The sequence below is a fragment of the Dreissena polymorpha genome, chromosome 14, assembly GCF_020536995.1.
Source record: "Dreissena polymorpha isolate Duluth1 chromosome 14, UMN_Dpol_1.0, whole genome shotgun sequence".
NCBI classification, from domain to species: domain Eukaryota; kingdom Metazoa; phylum Mollusca; class Bivalvia; order Myida; family Dreissenidae; genus Dreissena; species Dreissena polymorpha.
This window is the reverse complement of record NC_068368.1, coordinates 45,859,711-45,878,625: the sequence shown is the minus strand read 5'-3', so window position 1 is coordinate 45,878,625 and position 18,915 is coordinate 45,859,711. Positions and strand designations below refer to the sequence as shown.

At 35.7% G+C, this 18,915-nt stretch overlaps 1 protein-coding gene across 1 annotated transcript in view; it reads left to right on the top strand.

Moving 5' to 3' along the window:
* Positions 1-18,915, top strand: part of LOC127857329 (multiple epidermal growth factor-like domains protein 8) — an 81,508-nt gene that overhangs the window by 53,169 nt on the left and 9,424 nt on the right. Inside the window, exons 28-32 of the mRNA XM_052393733.1 lie at positions 10,961-11,126; positions 12,036-12,231; positions 13,071-13,265; positions 13,864-14,012; positions 15,167-15,296. Coding sequence (XP_052249693.1) covers positions 10,961-11,126; positions 12,036-12,231; positions 13,071-13,265; positions 13,864-14,012; positions 15,167-15,296 — 836 coding nt within the window. The remainder of the gene's footprint in view (positions 1-10,960; positions 11,127-12,035; positions 12,232-13,070; positions 13,266-13,863; positions 14,013-15,166; positions 15,297-18,915) is intronic.

Sequence of the window (18,915 nt, the reverse complement as noted above, 5' to 3'; positions counted from 1 at the left end):
AAGAAATAAAAGGTCAAACGAAACATCTTTGCCAAGACGAGTGGCTATCAAATTAGCTCTTATGTACATGAAATGTTTGCTGTGGTCAAATGCTAGCCACAGTTCACAATTTTCGAACTGACTGATGGTGCAAATCGTTAGCACTAAGACATTTGTGTCAGTTGCATGAAGCATTACTCGCTTGTAGCCTCGTTTTTACGCATCCACAGCATGCAAAATCATACAAGAATCAGCTTCCTCATGGTTGCAAGGCTGTATATTGCTCATATCTGGTTCCACTGACTAAGTTCTGGTGTTAGCAACTAAAACATTCTCTCTAAAAGTGGTCAGAACCACCTTCCCTGGTGGTGTTTTCAAAAGACTAATTTGTGTTGCCAGAAACTCGTAAAGTGTTGTTTTGTTTTCATCAACCCTTAAGAATGATTTCCAGTTAGCAGGAATTCGAGTCGATCCGTTTACTCTGATTTTATCGCCTGTCCATCGACTGTGTCTTGTATGTACTTTGAGGCTGTTGGGGTTCTACGTATCCCATACTACATTGACCCTGTCGACTTACATTAGCTGCTTAGATAAATAAGGTAATACAAGCTTCAATGCATAATCACTGAACGTTAGAACTCTCTTGTCTGACCTGTTGGGATCCTGGGACTGAACAATGGCAGCACCATCTAGTATGCTAACCTCTACAGGAGGACTCATCTCTGGCGATTCCTCTTCTCTTTCTAGACACTTCAGTAGGTCTGCTTTACTACCTAGTCTCATCTTGTTATTTTCTGCTATAGATAGGGGCCATGCATGGTTTTTGTGTTAAAAAAAGGTGTCTTACTCACCGTCTCTAGAAAATAATTTAATGTCACTTTTCATACTCTTAACTTTTGATGCCTTTGCCTCTTTCTTTCTGGACCCAGTTTGAAAAAGGGGGAGTGAATTTTTCTTTATTGTCTCGTAAAAACCTTTTATATTGTTGCTTAGACGTTCTACAATCACAGATTCGTACTGAGCTTTTCCAATTGATTCTGCTGTCTTCTTCAAAGGGATTTCCCATATCATCTATTGTTTCGACTAGCTGGCGTACCTGAGTCTGAAACTTTTATTGTTTAGTTTGCTTCTCCTCATGGTGTTTCGTATCATCTGAATTGTCTGTATGATCACTCTCTTCAATAAGAATGCGGGATGTTTCTGGTGCAGACACCATCCATCTTCGAAGTGCATCTGGATTTTCAGTTAGACCAACGAATCCACCGTCACCCTTTACTTATGCATTCTGCTGCTCATGAATTTGGTCGTGAGCAAGGGCTAAAAATCTGTGTTTAGTTTTATTTGTTACAAAGTGTCCTTTTGTGAACTATTCTTGGACATCGATACTTCTTTCTTTAAGTAAAATTAAATCTTGTGAATGGACAGTCAGCCAACGAGCATAATGAACATGGTCTTTTGCAAACATCCATGGCACCATCTTACCCAGGCATTCTACATACATCTCGTAATTAGCCTCCCTTTGACATTTCATAAACTGTAAAAACAGTATTTCAAGCTCCATTGTTTTATTCCAGTACGCAAGTTGAGGATGGATATTATCCATCATATCTGACCACTGCTGATAATCTAACTTTTCAGCACTATATGTGACTCTTTCGGCATACTCTTTATAAGCTTCACACTTCAATATATAAAGAGCAGCTACCATCACTTGGTGGGCCCACTGACCACGTGAAGTACTAGCACCATTCTGTATGCTGTCAGCTCTACCAGCGGAAAGCCCTTTTTCGTACAATATGTCTACAAGATCTTTACGTCTGGTTTTATTGTGTACTGTAAGGCTCATATATAAGGGCAACATTGTCTCTTTATCTAAAGGATGCAGCGAACGAACATGTTTTGAATCTTTCTTCGCACGTTTTACAGCATTAAAAACCAAGAGCTGTGCCATTGAAGAAGCAATATCTTTAAGGTTATATTCTGGTCCAGTCTCGTGACAAATATCTGTCCCAGAGAGTATCATTTCAACTAGCATATTTAAAGATTTGGGCAGATCTTGATACTGGGCATCAATCAAATAGCCTTTGAATTAAACTTTTTGCTAAACAGGTCTTTTCGTACAATACTTGCAGCTCGTAATAAGGTGACAGCTTCATTGTCGTGATTTATACTACTTGCACAAAGTAAGGCATCACCAATGTCTTTCTTAAATGACAATACAACCTCATAGTTTTTTGGTATTGAATATATATCAACTACAGGAGACTAGATCTAATTAATTCATTTAATTATATATTTTAAGTCCAGTTCAACACTCCACTACCAAATATCATGCTGGATACTCATAAGTCCAGTTCAACACTCCACTACCAAATATCATGCTGGATACTCATAAGTCCAGTTCAACACTCCACTACCAAATATCATGCTGGATACTCATAAGTCCAGTTCAACATTCCACTACCAAATATCATGCTGGATACTCATAAGTCCAGTTCAACATTGCACTACCAAATATCATGCTGGATACTCATAAGTCCAGTTCAACACTCCACTACCAAATATCATGCTGGATACTCATAAGTCCAGTTCAACACTCCACTACCAAATATCATGCTGGATACTCATAAGTCCAGTTCAACACTCCACTACCAAATATCATGCTGGATACTCATAAGTCCAGTTCAACACTCCACTACCAAATATTATGCTGGATACTCATGTGGATAATTGCTGAAAAGTTAATTGTTAAAAAAACAGTTTTTTCAACTTACTGATTAGTAACATAGTTATGTATATTGTGTGAACATTTGTTATGTGATTTACAAAGGTGAAGTTGGTATTTGGTTTAAAAATTAATGTTTTTTTTCATGAAATTTCCTTGCTAGAAAAGTTTGGGTTACAATCATGACAATACTTAATATACATGTATATAGCAGCTTGTCATTCTATTATTATAAATTGACAAGAATTCTATAAAATTTATGTGGCATACTATTTATGCTATCTCAACTTGTTTATATGAACATTAATTGATGTACATTGAAAACGTAAGGAATATATAATTGTTTACTTCTGAATAATTTGATATTTTTATTATAATTGTATATAACATAATTATAATTATGCTCTGAGATCATTACATACTCTTCGCATATATATATATATATATATATACTTTCCATTACATAGTTTAATTAACATTAATTAATATGTTGTTTAATTCAATAATAAACTATGTACATGATCTGTTAGGTTCTTTATATTTTAAACCATCATTCAAATACAAGCACGATGCTCTTTATTACAATGTGCTTTAGTTAATTATTATCTCTTTGATACTTATTAGCCCGACAAAATAAGGTTTAATATAATGATTTACCTATAGATTTGAAATGAAGGTAAATACTATATGAAACGGGTATTAAATATATTTTCTTCTAATGTTATACAAGTGTGTATATGTACTTAAGGTAATGTACGTATAATCTCCCCTTTCAAGTACGAATTTGGAGGATTATCATGTAATGCATCAATAAATACCCATACAATTTCAACAGATCATGCACCTCTCATTCATAATATTGCATTATTTTCACATTTAAATCATTTTCACACAATAACTGTGACATATAGCAATTTCAGAAAAATCTCTATCTCAGAAAAGCCGTTTTTACCTCCCTTTTTGAAATTGGTTTAAAAGTAGGTTCCCGGACAGATAGAGCGTGTCCTCACGTCTTATTTCATTAAGGGTATATTAAATAAGCTTCATACCAATTTTGGTGCTTTCTTCAGAAAGTTGAACATCTTAGGTATTTTTTGTGCCATAACCTATTCACTGTCAAAAAGTATATAATTTTCCCAAATGACTGCCTTAACCCTTTGCATGCTGGGAAATTTGTCGTCTGCAAAAATGTCGTCTGCTGACTTTCTAAAATCAGCATTTTCTTCGATTTTTTTCAAAGAATACTATCAGAATAGCAAACAGTTTGGATCCAGATGAGATGCCACTTTCTGTGGCGTCTCATCTGGATCCAAACTGTTTGCAAAGGCCTTCAAAATTCGGTTCCAGCACTGTAAGGGTTAAATTCCATAAAATTATGAAATGTTGATTTGTTTATTAAATGCAACATTTAGTTAGTTTCCCTATGCAGCTCTATGGGTTTAACCTTAGAAAAAAAAAAATGTTGAAAACACTAATTCTCATTTTTATGCCCTCGGATCGAATGATCGGGGGTATATTGTTTTTGGCCTGTCTGTCTGTCTGTCTGTCTGTCATTCTGTGGAAAACTTTATCCTTGGTTAAAGTTTTGCAATATTGCAGATAGCAAGTTGATATTTGGCATGCATGTGCATCTCATGGAGCTGCACATTTTGAGTGGTGAAAGGTCAAGGTCATCCTTCAAGGTCAAAGGTCAAATGTATGGCTTCAAAGCGGCGCAATAGGGGGCATTGTGTTTCTGACAAACACATCTCTTGTTTTTAAAGTATTTCTTACCAGAAAATAAATTGCACCAACTGTATCTAATTAGTCAAAACGATGCAATTTTTCCGAATACAAAGGGTCTATGTCCACAAGTCTAAAAATATATTTTTATGTCCCCCACTTTTGCAATATTGAAGATAGCAACTTGATATTTGGCATGCATATGTATCTCATGGAGCTGCACATTTTGAGTGGTGAAAGGTCAAGGTCATTCTTCAAGGTCAAAGGTCAAATATATGAGTCAAAATCACTCATTTAATGTACACTTTTGCAATATTTCAATATTCAAGATAGCAACTTGATATTTGGCATGCATGTGTATCTCATGGAGCTGCACATTTTGAGTGGTGAAAGGTCAAGGTCATCCTTCAAGGTCAGAGGTCAAATATATGTTGCCAAAATCGCTCATTTTATGAGTACTTTTGCAATATTGAAGATAGCAACTTGATATTTGGCATGCATGTGTATCTCATGGAGCTGCACATTTTGAGTAGTGAAAGGTCAAGGTCAAGGTCATCCTTCAAGGTCAAATATATGGGTCAAAATTGCTCATGTAATGTCACTTCTGCAATATTGAAGCTAGCAATTTTATATTTGACATGCATGTGTATCTCATGGAGCTGCACATTTTGAGTGGTGAAGGGTCAAGGTCAAGGTCATCCTTCAAGGTCAAACGTCATATACAGAGACATAGTGTTTCACAAGCACATCTTGTTATATCAATTGTTATTGTTGCCAAGAGCTCTACTTTGCAGTTATATAGATTATTGAAAACATTTTTGTGATATTTTAGGAAATAATTCTGTGAATTATTTTGTTCCATGTCCACTGTTTAACACCCTAAATTTGTTAAAGTTCTTTGTAAAACCTGAATATGAAAGATAAAAAATTATTCCATTTGGTTGACCTAATGTTGTTGAGAATAATTGTTGTATTATGGTTATTATAGGTAAAGAACAGCCAATTTGTTGAGAAGTTATTGGTAGAAAAATATCCAAAATAACTGTATTGATTACTTGAATGAAGAACAGCATATTGGCTGAGAAGATTATTTGTGGGTAAAAGTCCCTATAGATTACTTCTTATGTCGTTTTTCGGCGTAAGCTGCATAAGCCAGCTTTTCACCTTAGCCTGACCTTTGTAAGTGTCCAATAAAATTCCAAAAAAATTTCCCGCGGCTAGGTACGAATGAATACACTTCATTTATTCCATTGGCTGATTTGAGTATACCACCAGAACATTGGAAACATATCCGCGTCTTTGTAACACTGTTTTACTGTATGAAACAATTTTATCTCGAATGAAAAGGCTTAATAGATAGAACAGTTTTACACCCAATTCTCGACATCAATACAGTTTGTGCGTACACCTTTTATTTTCAGAGTATTACCAGCGCAAGAGCGTTTATACTTTAAAGGCTATGTTCTCATATTTAGTACTTACTTCCTTATTCCTGTCAACATGTTAACATGTAAAAGTATAAAGAGCAATGGAAGCGAGGCCTCACTTTAAAGCATTGCATTTCAACCCGCGAGGTATGTCGGGTCAATTCGCGGACATTCAGAGTTTATATACAGGTCATCACCGGAGTTGGCGGCCAGTAAAATAATCGTTATATAATAAAGACGCTATCCGTGAACTAGGTGACCTGGAATTTTCTTTAGACCAGAAATATGTTAAATGAAGATATTCAGCAATATAATTATGGTATGTAAATAATAGATTCCTAATGTGTTTTCAACAATACAATGATAAATATTATTGTTGATAAATTTAACAATAATTATTCGTCCATATTGCCTAATGTACTAAAGTGATATTATGAGCATGTAACAGTTTATAGGTGTCTATCGCAACCGTTGATTATTTTTGATGTTTCTACTTCATATACACTTATATTAATTAATGCAGCATCATCGTACTAAAACAATATACCAGAAAGAGAAAAATAATGCATTTGAATATCAACCGTACTTTCGTTTGACAACTGATCATGCGTTTACGAGTTGAACCTAAATTTAGTTTTAGTGCAGATGTGTTCATACGACACAAAGACACGAAATTGTTTTACGGATCATTTCAGCTTACAGGACTGGGTGGGTCACGTAAGAATATCGAATATAAAATATATTTTTATAAACAACTGGTAGCAAGGTGAGTTGCAGATAATTAATCAGTAACCACATTTTAACTAACTATTTTGACCTGTTAATTCTTTTCAGCTCAATTCAACAGTGCAAAATGCCCATAATATCACTTTAAGCATTAGCACGATGATAATTGATACTGTTAATAATCGAATCAAATAGCAATGCCCGACACACCACTAAAACAGGTTTGTTCGAAGAACGCGCCTATAAATACGGATACTTCTCGTGTGGCCGGTTGACTCATATGTTTAAATTTCACTTCCATTCTTCTTTTGGTTTTCTGTTTTGTATCTATAGGTTGATGACCAGCAATATGTTATAATGTAAAATAAGCCGCGAAAACTCCCCGTAACATCCCGTACTGCGTGTGATGCAGCTAAGAACTGCACAGAAAAAGACATTCGCTATCCTTGATCTCATTCATTAAACTATTTACGCCGTATATCTTTTTTAAAGATATTTCTTGTTAAAGATAATCTATAGAATATGCATGTTATTTTTAGCTGACCTGAGCACAACGTGCTCATGGTGAGGTTTTGTGATCACCTTTTGTCTGTCATGCGTCGTCAACATTTCACTTGTTAACTCTCAAGACGCCACATTTATTGTCCAATCTTCATGAAATTTGGTCAGAAGATTGGTCTCAATAATATCTTGGATGAGTGCGAAAATGGCTACGTTTGCTTGAAAAACATCGCTTTCAAGGGGTGGGGCATTTTTAGCTCGACTATTATATATGAAATATATATAGTGGAGCTATCCTACTCACCCCGGTGTTTGTGTTGGCGTTTGCGTGCAAATGCAAAGAGCAGACAACTCTATTAAGCACTTTGTAATAATTATGGCCCCTTTTCCACTTCAACATGCAGCAAATGTTAAAGTTTGTGTACTTCCCCAATTATTTCCTATGTCCCTTGACATATTGCTTTCATATTTTGCATACTTGTTTACCAACATGACCCCAACCTATAAACAAGAGTAGACAACTGTATCAAGCATTTTGACAGAACTATTGCCCCTTTTATACTTAGAACATGCATATTATTGATAATTCTATGTAAAAGTTTGTGTACTTCCCCAATTATTTCCTATGTCCTTTGACATATTGCTTTTATATTTTGCATACTTCTATACCAACATCACCCCAATCTATAAACAATAGCAGACGACTATATCAAGCATTTTGACAGAATTATGGCCCCTTTTATACTTAGAAAATTGAACATTTTGCTTAAATTGCCATGACTTCTTTATTTATGATCAGATTTCATTAATACTTTGACAAAACAACACTTACCTGAATACCACAATGGATTCCACCCTAACAATACCCCACGTCCCAGCCAAGATTCCCTGCCCCCCCCCACCTCCCACCCACCCCAATTGTTTTTTTTTCCCTTTTTTTATTTTTGAAAGATCATCTAATAAATGACCACACCCCACATTAAACTCCCCTCTAAACCACCCCTACCCCCCCCCCCCCCAAAAAAAAATAATATAAAAAAATATTATTTTTTTCCTTTTTTAACCAGGTTTTCCGAAGGAAAAAACTGGTTATTAGATTGGCGAATGCGGGCGGGCTGGCTGGCGGGCTGGCGGAACAAGCTTGTCCGGGCCATAACTATGTCGTTCATTGTCAGATTTTAAAATCATTTGGCACATTTGTTCACCATCATTGGACGGTGTGTCGCGCGAAATAATTATGTCGATATCTCCAAGGTCAAGGTCACACTTTGAGTTCAAAGGTCAAAAATGGCCATAAATGAGCTTGTCCTGGCCATAACTATGTCATTCATTGTGAGATTTTAAAATCATTTGGCACATTTGTTCACCATCATGGGACGGTGTGTTGCACCAAAGAATCACGTCAATATCTCCAATGTCAAGGTCGCCATGACTAAAAATAGATTTTTTTAAAAAACAAACTTACAAAGGGGGTTAATTTTGTTTGTTCATTTCAAAAGTTCAGTTTGAGTTTTCTCCCTTTATCAGATTTTTTTTTCACAATGAAAACCTGGTTTTGTGACAATTTTGTCCCTTGTTTATTTTTGAAACATCATCTAATAAATGCCCACACTTTACATTATACCCCCCTCTCAACCCCCCTAACCCCCCCCAAAAAAAAATAAAATATTTTTTCCTTTTTTTATTTTTAAAATTTCGTCTATTAAAATAAATTATTGAATATGAACAATTTTCCCATGATGGCTTACGTTATACTGTCAAGCACTCGAATAGTCGAGCGCGATGTCTTCTGACAGCTCATGTTCCTTATATGGCTATATATATTGCTATAGTAAAATATTGTTAACACTCTAGAGGCCACATTTATTGTCTGATCTTCATGAAACTAGGTCAGAAGATTCATCCCAATAATATCTTGGACAAGTTCGAAAGTGATGCCGGTTGGTTGAAAAACATGGCCGCCAGGGGGCAGGGTATTTTGCCTAATAAGGCTATAGTAAAACCTTGTTAACACTCTAGAGGCCACATTTATTTTCTGATCTTCATGAAACTTGCTCATAAGATTTGTCCCAATCAGATCTTGGATGAATTCAAAAATGGTAACCTTTGCTTGAAAAACATTGCTGTCAAGGGGCGGGGCATTTTTCCTTATATGGCTATATATGGCTGTAGTAAAATCTTGTAAACATGCTAGAGGCCACATTTATTGTCCAATCTTCATGAAACTTGGTCAGAAGATTCATCCCAATAATATCTTGGGATGAGTTCGAAAATGATGCTGGTTGGTTGAAATACATAACCGCCAGGGGTCAGGGCATTTTTCCTTATTTGGCTATAGTAAAACCTTGTTAATACTCCAGAGGCCACATTTATTTTCCGATCTTCATGAAACTTGGTCAGAAGATAGGCCACAATGATACCTTGGATAAGTGTAAAAACGGTAACCTTTGCTTGAAAAACAAGGCTGCCAAGGGGCGGGGCATTTTTCCTAATATGGCTATATATTGCTATAGTAAAATCTTGTTAACACTCTAGAGGCCACATTTATTGTCCAATCTTCATGAAACTTGGTCAGAAGATTCATCCCAATAATATATTGGATGAGTTCAAAAAGGATGCCCTTTGGTTAAAAAACATGGCCGCCAGGGGTCGGGCATTTTTTCCTTATATGGCTATAATAAAACCTTGTTAACACCCTTGAGGCCACATGTATTTTCCGATCTTCAGGAAACTTGGTCAGAAGATTTGTCCCAATGATATCTTGAATGAGTTTGAAAATGGTTTTGGTTTCTTAAAAAACATGGCCACCAGGGGGAGGGGCATTTTTCCTTATAAGGCTATATATATATATGGCTTTTGTAAAACCTTGTTAACACTATAGAGGCAACATTTATTGTCCAATCTTCATGAAACTTGGTCAGAAGATTTGTCCCAATAATATCTTGTTAACACAGGTGAGGGACTTTGGGCCTTTCAGGCACTCTTGTTTTAAATTACTTATATGTGCAAATCCTATTTTGGTCAACAATATCCTTTAAAGATTGATATATTCTGTACAGTTACATTATGCTGAGATATGAATGATCTATTTTGATATAAGACATGGAAGTTTTGTTAAAGATGTCAATAATAAGTCAAATCATTTTAAGACTTAAGTGAACACTTGTATGGTTGTCTAATAATCGTCGTGGCATAGTGGATGGTTTCTGCCTAGTGACTGGGAGGTCAAGGGTTTCTCCCCACTGTGAGAGCATTCTTAGATCTACCAGGCCTTTTCCGCTCCATTTTGGGAAAAACGCTACTCTGGAATTTTTGGGATTTTCACGTCGTGACAAACCCTATTTTGGGAAAAAAAATAATAAAAAAACTGACATAATTGGGAAAAATAATCGCATGTAAATAGTGTTTCTTATGTTTCAAAGAAGCCGTTAACTGGTAAATAACGACTATTTTGATAACATATGATTAAAATTTTACAAAATATTATGAACATGTGTGATAAGTGCAGGTTTTTTTATCTTTAACATATTTTACTGTTTTTTCAAACAAATTAAAGGCAACAGATAATTAAATTTTGTATTATTTTTCTATTTACTACACTGGATCATGTTAACTTATATATTTTAAGGTTTAAAAAAAAAAAAAAAAAATTTTTTTTTAATGGGATTTTTTTTTCAATTGGGAAAAAAACAACCAGATTTGCATTGGGAATGGGTTCGAATTTCGGACCCGTAGCATAGGGCGAAAAAGGCCTGTCTACCCCAAAATCACACCAAGTACTGGTTCTACCCAGGAGAAGAAATCAAGAGCATTCAATACCACTTAGGCTTTCAGTACAATGGTGAATAGTTTTAAACTAACTGTTGTCAATGTTTCACAGACAAGGACTCCTATGCCCGTGACCCCCATTGGTCGTACGGTACATGCCCGCCGGAGGATGAGTGTCGTAACGGTCACCATGCATGCGATCTTGAGACAGAGGACTGCAGTGACCTGTCTGACGGGTTCCTGTGCACCTGTAAAAAAGGCTACATCCGAGGCGAGGAGTAAGTTCATAGGGCGTGTCTTTATAAATGGGAGCAAAGTGTGTGTTTTTGGTCAAGTTCGTTGTTGTTATTTGGCCCTGGTGTCAATGTTAAACAGTACATATTTTTCCCAAATGACTAGGCTGCCTAAAGTTCCCAATTTTAGGTTTCCAAGGCGAGGAGTAAGAACATAGGGCATGGGTTTAGTAACCATTCATTTATTGCACAGATACCCACTTTGAAGTGGTGTTTTCATTCCTTTAGAAAATTAATTAAATTTAAGACTATCCCCCTGCTGAGTGCACTTGCAAATAGGTTGGGTAGACTTGAACTTGAGGGGCTTCCTTTCTTGAGCATGTGCAGGGCTGACCTGTGACAATGCACTAAACATCCGGCTGAGTGAACTGGCCAATAGGTTGGCTAGTCTTGAACTTCAGGGGCTTCCTTTCTTGAGTATGTGCAGGGCTGACCTGTGACAATGCACTAAACATTTACCACTCAGACACCCATCTTGTAGGTGTCTATAGTCCCTTAAAAAATAAATTTAAATTGGAGACATTTCTTAATAGAATTCAAGATTTAAAGGCTTCATTTTCTACCCCTAAGATATACTGGTGGGCAGCAAACAGCATAAAATCTACACAGACTGCAGGTCAATTGCAATTTTAATTGGTCCACATTTTTATAAACAACTTTGCCCATTAAGTAGGACACTTTCTGCATAAACTGAATATTGGTTAAGTGGTCAAGTGAAGACTTCTAATTAATGAAGAATGCTATAAAGGCAGAAAGTGTAAACCCTGATTAGCCTGTGTGGACTGCACAGGCTAATCTGGGACGACACTTTACGCACATCCATTAAGTCCAGTTTTCCAAGAACTTGTCTCATCATCAAATTGCAAATCTGATATCATGCTTTACACATTTCAGCGACGGCAGGAGCATCTGTAACCCGGTTTGCCACCAGGCATGCGTGCATGGGACATGCGTGAAACCAGACACATGCGACTGCCATTTTGGATACATCGGCAAGAACTGCTCCACCAAGTGCGAGTGTAACGGGCACAGCACGTGCCGTAGTGAGGAAGAGAAGAATATCTGCCTTAACTGTACAGACAATACTCAGGTAAGTAGTTGGTATTTCCTGATTGGACGATATGTTTTTGCTGTTTATTACCCCTGCTAAAGGCGGAGGTATACAGTATTGGCGTTGTCCGTCCATCCGTCTGTCACAAAATTAATTTTTTTGCTCGGGGATATCAATTCAGCTAATTTGCCTGTTTTGTCCTGATTTATGTTACAGATTTGGATAATTGTTGCATGTCCTTCCATGTTAAGGTGCCTATTTAGGTCATATAAGGTGATGTTTCATTTTTCAAGTCTCAGAAGGCTTGACATTACAGTGATTTTGAGCCCAAAATTACAGCCTTTTACGTGCTGTTTCTCAATGGCAAAAAGTAACATTATTTCCCAAAAATCTTACCAAAATTCCCCACAAGAAGATGACAAACTTTTCCAATAAACTCAATAATTGGTTTATTAAGTTTATTATACAGTGATATAATTCTTATCACTTTATAATATAATTGTAATTCTATTTTAATAGGATGTTATGTAAGTTTATTATAACCTTAGATTTTTATGAAGGGGTTTTAATGTTAAAATGTGTATGTTTTGAACACAAAACACTTATTGTAAAGGTCCTGATGTCATAATGTCTATATTGTGCATGCAAAATTCCTCTACAGTGTCTTGAACTTAATATAGGTCATCCCTTTTTTGGGGGTCCCTATGTCAGATTTAAAAAAAAAAGTTTTATATATATTGTATTTCATAATTTCATTTTCATTTAAAGTGTCATATACAGTCCAGTTCTTAAATTTCTGTTTCCTGTTTTAAGGGGTCACATGTAAGTTGGGGGTTCATGTACAGTCATGTACTCAATATTTGTCATTCCTGTTTCAGGGGTCGCAATGCCAGGAGTGCAAGCCCCTATACGTGGGGGACCCTAAAGATGGCGGCCACTGCACTTCCTGTACAGAGTTCTGTAATGAGCATTCAGATGTGTGCATTCGTTTCAACCACTACGCCAAGAGCGCCCAGATAATGGGTCTTCTTGAACGATTCAAGGACGTGAAGTCACCAGGTTTCATGAGCGAGGTAGATTAAAGAAAATATTTTCAATTGAACAAATTTACCATAAAAAATGCCCTGTCCTTAGAGTATTTTATTGATTTTATTTAAGGTCTGTTTTGTAATTCAGGCCTGAGATTCTTCCACTTTTCTTTTAATTTCATTTTTTAATGAAAATTGTGATCAGAAGGGTTGTTGAAAGTTATGAGAACTTTGTTAAAATGCCAAGATTAAAAAAAAATCCTTGAATTTCCTACTGGATGATATTAAAGTTTATTTTTGTTTCAAATGTGTTTATTAGTGTCTTTTAATTTTCAAATAGTTCTTCTAACTTGTAAACCTTTCATAAAGCAGCAGTTTTCTTGTCTTAAAGAATGAAACTATGTACTGATGTGATTAAATTCTAAATTTTGTTAGAGAATATTATGTTTGGTATAAATCCTGTAATGTTTTTTTCTCATTCACCAAAAGTCTGCAAAGAACCCTTTATTAAAATGTGCGAAAAAACTTAGAAGCAATCTGCATTAAGCCCCAATTACCAAGAGCTAGACTCACATATAATTTTTTTTTATTGGGCTAATTATGTAGTTATCAAATGCAGCAATTTGTTATATCCTTGTTACAGTTCACGAGGCTCCAGTCATCAGGCCCCAGGCTGAAGAACGAGACTATTTGCCTGAATTGCCAACATCACACTAAGGATGATCGCTGTGAGACCTGCCTGCCCGGGTACTTCAGACGCCCGGGTATGAAACCCGAGGAGCCTTGCATGAAGTGAGTAGTGATTTGACAAATGTACTGACAAATGTATATCATGCAAAATACAATCATTTGAAGACAATTATTGAAACAAAAGAAAGAATTCTTCTTTGAAACTACATATGTACATGCACCTTGATGAGTTCTACATGCCACACCCATTTTTGGGTCACTAGGTTAAAGGTCAAGGTCACTGTGACCTCTAATATAAAACTTTAACTTTGCCTCTAACATCATAGTGCTTCCACCTTAAACTTTGAAACTTCATATGTACATGCACCTTGATGACTTCTACATGCCACACCCATTTTTGGGTCACTAGGTCAAAGGTCAAGCTCACTGTGACCTCTAATATAAAACTTTAACTTTGCCTCTAACATCACAGTGCTTCCACCTACAACTTTGAAACTTCATATGTTCATGCACCTTGATGACTTCTACACTCCACACCCATTTTTGGGTCACTAGGTCAAAGGTCAAGGTCACTGTGACCTCTAATATAAAACTTTAACTTTGCCTCTTACATCATAGTGCTTCCACCTACAACTTTGAAATTTCATATGTACATGCACCTTGATGACTTCTACACGCCACAACCATTTTTGGGTCACTAGGTGAAAGGTAAAGGTCACTGTGACATCTAATAAAAAAAAATTCTGACGAGCTTTCGCTGCCGAGCGTGGCACCCGTTATGTGGTACTCTTGTTTTAAGTGTGCTTTAAGACTTGTTTACATGGGATATTCTAGAAATAGATATTATTTGTAATGAATATGAAGTGTTGAAATTGTATGATAAAGGAGAAGTGAGTACTGGGTCCCTATACAAAATATAATAAGTAGGAATATTAATTTAAGTCATATTGAGTAATATTAAGTAAAATGAGAAATCATAATGCATAAGAAAAGTCATTATGGAAAAAAAAATTGATTGAAATGGAATGTATAAGCAAAATCTTTTGTATACTACAGTGAGTGCTTTGAAACTCTTTCTCTCACTTGACAGGTGCTTGTGTAAAAGTCTTAGTGCCATGTGCATTACCTTTGAAGTACAGCGAGCGATTGGGGACTCGTTCTCTCATGTTACAGGTGCATGTGTTAGGGTCACAGTGGCATTTTTGCTTTACTTTTTGTATAGTGAGTAATTGTAATCTCTTTCTCTCACCTGACAGGTGTATGTGTAATGGTCACAGTGACATGTGCAATGACAAGAGTGGAGAGAACTGCCAGTGTCAAAACAATACTGACACCAAGTGCAGCGTGGAACAGGGCAACACCGACCCGAAGTGCCACGAGAAACAGGTTTTTATTAGCTTCATTCTTTAGTTTAATTCAAACCTATTTATTTTAGCTTTATTGCATCGAAAGCCTCAAGCTTATAGAAATGTTCTCGAGTCTGTTTCCTGGGCCTATAACCAGTACTTGGGTGTCTTTAGGAAAGATCTAGAGAATGCTCCCGGAAGTTGGGGTCGAACCCCTGATCTCCCGATCGCTAGGCAGACACCTGATACATTACCACATGGCAAACTTTTAAACTTTCATTTTTGAAAACTGGGCTTAAAGCATTAAGTGTCATCCTAGATATTCCTGTGTAGTCAACGCTGGCAAATCAAAGCAAACAGTTTTGGTTTATAATGGATTTTTGTTGAAAATAGACTTTCCTTAAATAAACAATTCCATAAAAGCGGAAACTGTCGTCCCAGATTAGCCTGTGCAAGCATACAGGCTAATTTGGTAAGACTTTTTACACACCTACATGTATATATTGGATTAACCCTTTACCATTTAGCTACATATTTTTAAGCATTTGTACTCTCTCTGAAAGTTAAATTTGATTAAAGTCTTTTCTCATTATATTCAAATTTTAAAGGCTTCATTTTCAACACTTAGATACAGATGAGCAGCAAACAGCATAAAACCTGAACAGACTGTGAGTTACTATCTGGCTGTTCTGGTTTTATGCTGTTTGCACATAGGCATTTTTACTTTGCTTCTGAGTGGGAAAGGGTTAAGCCCAGTTTTCCCAGAACGAGTACCACGAGTTTTTTTAGCTCGACTATTATATATGAAATATATATAGTGGAGCTATCCTACTCATCCCGGCGTCTGCGTTAGCGTCGTTAGCGTCTGCGTGCAAATGTTAAAATTTTCATTCTATCCCAATTATTTTCTTTCTCCCTTCACCTATTGCTTTCATATTTTGCATACTTGTTTACCAACATGACCCCAACCTATAAACAAGAGCAGACAACTCTATCAAGCATTTTGTCATAATTATGGCCCCTTTTCCACTTAGAATATGCAGCAAATGTTAAAAGTTTTCGTACTACCCCATTTATTTTCATTGTCCCTTGACATATTGCTTTTATATTTTGCATACTTGTTTACCAACATCACCCCAACCTATAAACACGAGCAGACAACTCTATCAAGCATTTTGTCATAATTATTGCCCCTTTTATACTTAGAATATGCATATTATTGATAAATCTATGTTAAAGTTTGCGTACTACCCCAAATATTTCCTATATACTTTGACATATTGCTTTTATATGTTGCATACTTGTTTACCAACATGACCCCAACCTATAAACAAGAGCAGACCACTGTATCAAGCATTTTGACATAATTATGGCCCCTTTTACACTTAGATAATTGAACTTTTTTATGATCACAGTTTATTATTACTTTGACAAAACAACACTTACCTGAATACCACAATGGATTCACCCAAACAATACCCCACGCCCCTACCAGAATCCTTCCCCCCCCCCCCCCAACCTCACCCCCCCAATTATTTTTTTTTTAAACATCATCTCATAAATTACCACACCCCACATTATACCCCCTCCTACCCCCACCCCCCCCCCCAATTTTTTTTTTTAAACATCTTATTAATTACCACACCCCACATTATACCCCCCCCCCCCCCCCCCTCCCAAAAAAAACAATCCCCCCAATAAAAATTTGTTTCCTTATTATTTTTTTTTAAAGATCGTCTAATAAATTATTGAATATGAACAATTTCCCCATGATGGCTTACGTAATACTGTCAAGCACTCGAATAGTCGAGCGCGCTGTTCTCTGACAGCTCTTGTTTATTTGCCCCTAGCACTTTTGAAAATACTCTCAATTAAATATATTTCTTAAAAATAAACAGTTTTCATAGAAATCAAGATCATTGACTTTCATTAGATCTGATGTTCTTTTTAATTTCATAAATGTTTTCAGTTGAATTTGGCTTTAATATGTGGCAAATTGTGAAAGAGAGGCCATTTGCAAGCAAGATTTTGAATAACTTACCTCTACTGACAATTTTCAGTTTTAAATTCCATTTACTTAATATATGAAAGAATATCAATTTGATTAGATTATAAAAATATTTCAGCATAAGATAAGCCAGTATATTAGATAAGATGTTTGCTGTGTTTTTCATCAAAACATTTAAAATGTTAAACATTTTAAAGGGATCTTTTCACGCTTTGGTAAATTGACAAAATTGAAAAAAGTTGTTTCAGATTCGTAAGTTTTCGTTTTAGTTATGATATTTGTGAGGAAACAGTAATACTGAACATTAACCATGCTCTAATATAGCCATTATATGCATTTGTTGACGATTTTAAAACCTAAAAATTATAAAGCGTTGCAACGCGAAACGATTGAATAATTTGGAGAGTTCTGTTTTTGTCGTTAAATTTTGTGAAACTACGAAGATTGCTTATATAAGGTATAAAATACGTCCAGAATGTGTACTCGGCGGAATAGCTCAGTAGGCTAAAGCGTTTTTACTTCAGGACTCTGGCAGGACTCCAGGGGTCACTGGTTCGAAACCTGCTCCGGGCAATGTTCTTTTCCTTTTTTAATCTTTTTTCTTGATTGTTTACTGGAGCTTTTACGATCCAATGTTTACATTTATCAATATAAAGCATTTAATGAATTAGTTAAAAAAATGCCAAAATCTGTGAAAAGGCCCCTTTAAACATTTATAAAAAATAAAAAAATAACAAAATATATGAAAATATTGTAACATAGACTATACTATCTATACAGTTAGAGGATTGAATAAAAATTCTCAGGACCTGAACTCAAAAAGCTCCTTTTGAATGGCCCTGGCATCTACAGTTGTGGAGAGTCATGTAGTATTAGGCCAGTCTGTTCGTTATTTCATGTATTTTATTTTCATTCTTATGATGTCTGTTGTTTTTTATGTACTAAAATGCCTTTCACGCAGGGTTGGCACCAATCAACTGCCCCCGGTTTTAACCGGCGGTTTTTAACGGTTTAAACCGCCCCGGTCAATATTCCGGAAGTGGTCATTACTGGTCAATACTGGTCAATTGAACTTTACCCCCAATTTTGACATGCTTAATTACACAATATTGATAATATAAATTAAACAGACATGTTGCCAATAATGTCTTAAGCTATTAATACCCACTATTTTATACCTGTTCGTGCAATTTATAGGTCAATCTCTCAAAATTTTGCAAATTAGTCAAAGTAGGTCAATTGGATTTTTCTGGTCGATTGAACTTTTTAAAACATTCTAATGAATGTTCAGATAATTCTCGATTCAACAAGATTAACAATATGACACAACAATGATGTGCATTATCAAAAGTATATTCAATGTTTTTGAGATCAAAAAAGTTGAAACACATATGAACATATCATCATCACATTATACAGGCATTGTCAAAATGTGTGTTGTTGAACTGTCACAAATTTTCCATGACACGACCCTTACCTGTCATGTATTCTTGCCTAGATTTCTTTAAATTCTTTTTAAACAAAATAGTGAACAAATATTTTATTTTCCATTGATATAATAATGAAAAATAATTATTAAAAGAAAAAATAATTGAAAAGAAGAGTCTAGAGTAGACCCACAATTGGAAAATATTATTTGTTTGCATAATCA